The 5,106-nt window shown below is 44.0% G+C and overlaps 1 protein-coding gene across 1 annotated transcript in view; it reads right to left on the reverse strand.

The window, feature by feature from the left end:
• LOC131883764 (cyclin-T2-like) overlaps positions 1-3,320 on the reverse strand; it is a gene marked incomplete in the record, with an annotated part of 7,004 nt that extends 3,684 nt beyond the window's left edge. The window contains 4 exon segments of the mRNA XM_059231322.1: positions 1-39; positions 350-519; positions 608-818; positions 2,866-3,320. Coding sequence (XP_059087305.1) covers positions 1-39; positions 350-519; positions 608-818; positions 2,866-3,017 — 572 coding nt within the window.
• Positions 3,321-5,106: the final 1,786 nt, after the last annotated feature.

Raw genomic sequence — 5,106 nt, forward strand, 5'->3', positions numbered from 1 at the left:
GTAGGCGGAAATCGAAGGCACATGGTGGTCAAATGAAGACTGGAATCAACAGAACAAGGCCCATCAGGTGGAGGCACTCACCCATCAACCCGTTTCAAACGACAATTTAATTCAGCGACCGACAGAAACCAGTGTGGCTCTTTTTTTTGCCCAGAAACTTGAAGCCTCTGCACATTGCTTAACTTGGTTGCCTTTACTTCAAACCGAGAAACAGTGCAAGTTACTGTGAATGAAGGGATCTCATTTCACGTTTACTAAGGTCCTCGGTCTCAAAGTCGTTGCCGATCCCCGTTCCACTTCACAGACCCTTCTCTTGTAGCCACCTTAAAATGGAGAGGGGTTTGTTTACCTGTTGGTGGCCATGAAGTAGGACGTCTGGGCCAGTTCCTTGGAAGCCTTGACCAATTGGCAGCACCGAACCACATGGGTATGCGGATGGTCAATAGCCACGTCAAAGCCCAAGGTTTGGAGAAGAATGTTCTCGTTGCTCACCAACTCTTGAGTCTGTTCAAGGTACAACTGGAGGAGAGAGAAAAACACCAAGCATGAGAGGGCGATAATGCACATCGAAGAACTAACCAATCGGCTTGGGGCAAATGGGACTTACATCATTCTTCGAATCCACGGAGAGCGGTTCCCGGTGGAGACAAATGTAGGCCACTTTGATCACGTGCTCAAGTTTTCGGGGCTGTTCCTCGACTTTAGCGGCCAAGAAGAGCGCAGCCGCACTCAGCGTATTCCGGTGGAAGCGGTTGAAGGCGTGGAACATGTAGAACCGCTGCATGTACACAATGGCCGTGTTGATACATAATTGCGTCCTACAAACAAAAAAATGCGTTTCATAGTCAAAAACCAGCTTAGTTCAGGGGAAGGCATAAAGGTTAACTATATGGGGATGGCCATTCAATTTTGAAGCTTATTAGACTGGAAGGAATCATTTGATGACCGATTATCAAGAGAGCGTGTCCAGCTTTTTGCTATTGTCACATGCTTATGATTAAAAAACATCTTTTACCAAAAACATGGAATAATTTCTATAAGCAAACTAATTTGAAATCTTCTTCTCAAGACTCATTGAAACTCCGGAAATTACAAACGCTGAATACTTTCATAGACTCATATTCATCAGATTGCCATTTAAAAAACTGTTTTGCAGGCAATTCTTAATTTTTCGTCTTGTTATTTGAAATCCTTGTACCGTAATCTGACTGACTTTGTGACCTCTTATAAATATCTATATTTTAACCATCTTTTGAATCCTGAATTATTGTGGGGTCCTACCGTTAGCTACCCTCTCTGTCCCTCTGGGATGTAAACTTTCAAAAAAAACAAGCCATTTGGTTTATGGAATTCTTGGGGAGCTATTGCTTTTTAACATCATCTACTTCGAGCATTTATCATTCAAAATTAGGAAAGATCGGCGACAATTTCACATTTTTTTTAAATCTAAGAGAAAAGTTTGTTTTAAGTAGGCATTAATCTGATGGAGAATTGTTTTGGAAACAAGTCGACCTCTTGAAGCTATAACTTTTCCTGGAATTTCATGATCATTTCGGTTCCAGTAAATTGTGTTCGCTCAATATTTTAAAACTTTAAGATCCAAAGGCCGATCCGTCCTTCACGGTAGCCAATCCCAGGGTTGGATGATTTTCTGAATGAGCCCTGTATCCTTTTTTTTATTGCCAAGTCTGTCGCTTTGTTCTATTTGTCGAGCATGTTTTTTGTGTTTCGAACTTTTTACTCTTTGATCATTCCATAACTGGACTCGACTTGGCGTTGATGAACTGACCGACATTTCAAACATTTTCATAACAGCCCGACCTAGTTGACATGGTAGTCGTCAGGAGTTTGGTTATTTAGTTCCTAAGTATCATTTCCGCTCACTCACTACACCCATCAGATGGCAGATTGGCAGGTGGGCGTCCATCATGACAGTCGTAACATATCCCGAGGGACCAGGCTATAAGTTGCAGTGTATTGGTAGAGCGTCTAGTATACTACCCTAGGTTCGATCCCAGTCACCAGCTTCTATGTGGTATTTAAATCAAAGCATGAGTGTTGGTTTTTACAGCATTTAGTGGATGAATTTCAGTTCATTTTCGATCAGGAGGTTCGAATTAATGATGGTTGGGACCAAGAAGGGGAAATATCTCTGCATTGGCCTACCCATCATCAGTTCATGACAGGAACCAACTTAGGGACCGATAAAGTACAATCTTGGCTCGATGTCAGATTTACTCCTCCGGTTTAAGGCATTGGGCTCGACCATCTGACCAACAAACTAACCAACAACCTCCTGGGAACTTCTGAGGGAGAGTCTTCGACCTATGCCCACGCTCATCTAACTAATCTCGGGGGACATTCATCAACAGAGACGCCAACTATCCAAACAAATGGACGCGTTACTAAATAACCGCGTCTCAATCCACGTGACTGGCCGGACGCTCCAATCGGTGGAGACCCAATCATGGTTACGCCATGGGAAGGACTCAAACACGATGATAGACCACCTATCAGGGGGCCAATTTCGACGTGGTTTCGTACTAACCGCCACGCCTTCAATACAGACGCTCCGTTAGTCGTGCCTATAAAACCCGGGTGGGTCAACGATCCACCCAGTGTCATGCCCAACTCTGCCCTAGATACAACGAAACTGATTTTCATAACATTTCAAATATAACCCCAATCTACAGGAATGAAATCAGGGAGAGATTCCCCGCCTACATGCCCAAATGAGGCCAGAACTTGGCTTCCGGTCTCCGAATCTTTCCGAATCCTTTCGGATCCATCCGGATCCATCCGGATCCAGGGATTCTTTCCCGCGGCCATTTGAGTGGCTAAATCCCGGTTGAAAGATGGACTTACACTTGTAGACGTTGTCCCATGTCCTGAATGAAATTGGCCGCCTGTTGGCGATAACTCAATTCCTTCTCTTTGGCCAGACCCGCCTGCGCACTGGGCGTGTCCTCCAGTTGCTTGGCCGAGAAATACCAACGCGAGGCCGGATGGGCCGACATGATCCGCCCCTAGCCCTCAACTATGACGGGCACAATTCAGGCCACGCACACGGCCCACGGCTCACGTCACGGCCACTTCCCGACTCACTGGGTCATAGCCTGGAACGAGGGGTGTAACGGTCGGGCGGGGCACGAGGCTGTACGAGGATTAGTGGGTATGGATCACTCCGGACGATGGCCAAACTCAGCCTCACTCACTTTCTGACTCACTCACTTGTTCTTCTTTTCCGCTGTTCAGGGCCCGTTCTGCTCACTTCACCAGGACCAACTGAACGACTACACGCTGAACCAAGCAAGTGACCAAAAGGCACGTTGAAGCCCGGTGGGAAATACTAAGGCATGGCATGGCCATGAGTAGTTAGGGTATAAACTTAATGGATATGATGATTTGATATTCATGAGCGTCATTATTAGATGGTCACAGACAGTGATAGCGTGAATAAATGAGGCTGGTCAGGTGTGGATACTCGCATCTAAAGTGTAGGGTTCGTCACCCTTCATGGGCTCTTTGGCTCAAGGACGCCTTGATTTCCTGGAAGGCAGGAACAGGGCTGGCTGATTAGGCGGGAGGCGGAAGGACTAAGAACGGAGGAGCTTGGGTTCAAAACGAGCTGACAATGCCGTCAATCTTACGAAAGCCGTAATGAATCAATTCGATCAATGGAAGAATATCTTTGCAGTAGTTTATATATTTTTATTTTCAGACAGTGCTTTTTAATGTTTTTATGAAGGTTTCTTGGTTTTTTCATGCTATAATTGAAAATTGAAAGATAAATGGTTTGTATTATAGCCAAATAACTTCTAGCCTCCTAAAAAGGACCAGAGATTTCAGGGTTCGTTAATAACGTAACGAGTACCATCGCTCTGAGTGACATTTTCCACCCCTGTGCACGGCCGGTTAGTTTTATTTGCTTTGTTAGCTTTAAATTCCACGAGGTGTATTTTCCAATTTCAGAATCAATCGGGTACCGAGCCTTGTGTAGTTGAAAAAAACATATTCATTGCGAGATTGCTTCTCATTGGATCTTGAACTGTCTATGAGTCACAATCCTGGATCACTTTCAGACGGCTGGCTTTCGATTCGCTTGATACTGGCTAGACGGGCGGATTTGACCAGGGACGCCATAAAAATTCCTCAAATATTCGTCCAAATAATCTGATGCAACCTTCATGCTATGGAGTGAGCTCCACATACGGTGGATGGAACCACTTCTGCCATATGTTAGCCTTTGTCCAATCAGGAGAAGCCAAAAATCAAAGAGTCTGCCAAGTTAGCCCGCTCAAGGAGCATAAAATCCAATTCATTTATTGCGCCAGTCATTTGGCTTTTGAACCCGTTTCCGTATTTATATCAGAGCTCGAAGTTCGGCCAACTACACACTGCATTATCCGTCTGAAGTGATTCGACCCAAACCGCGCGAAATTTTCAGCTCATGAAATTAAGAGCAAATGAATACTCGTTGTAAGATGGCACAACAGAACAGACAACACCAAAACTTAATTGAATTGTTTTGACAGGTGTGAACATCATAGCTAGAAATAATCTCAGTAGTTATGAGTGTCAGCAACCGATACTCATACAAGACGACTAAACTTTTTTCATTTTTCTTTTCATTCCAGTTCGATCGATCGAAGTCGTCATTTTTCACCTGCTAAACTTGGGTAGTTTAGTGGCATCACTTATCATGGTAACGCTGCTTTCATCCAAACAACAACAAAAAAAAAACCATGTAAACAGTGCTTCCATATTGGACTTTTTTGCGCTATTGGATTTAATCATGAAATGATCTTTAAAAAGAAATTGCAAAAGATTTAGTTGAGATCTTCAATAATTATTATTATCTTTTGAATAACAGTACAAGTCGATTGTTCAGCCGGTGTTGTTCAGGTGGAGCTTGGGTCGGATGCTGCAACTTAATTTTCTAATCCAAGACCTGCCCTGACATTTAAAGCTAGACTTGATTCATCACCGCTCAATCATGACTTTCAACCAAAGCAATCAAATAAGCCATCAATCAGCCCTGCAGCTCTCCGAATTCGGGACTTCATTTTGACAATCGCGCCACTAAATGTATTCAATGGCAATCCC

The sequence above is a fragment of the Tigriopus californicus genome, chromosome 1 (assembly GCF_007210705.1).
Source record: "Tigriopus californicus strain San Diego chromosome 1, Tcal_SD_v2.1, whole genome shotgun sequence".
Lineage (NCBI taxonomy): Eukaryota > Metazoa > Arthropoda > Copepoda > Harpacticoida > Harpacticidae > Tigriopus > Tigriopus californicus.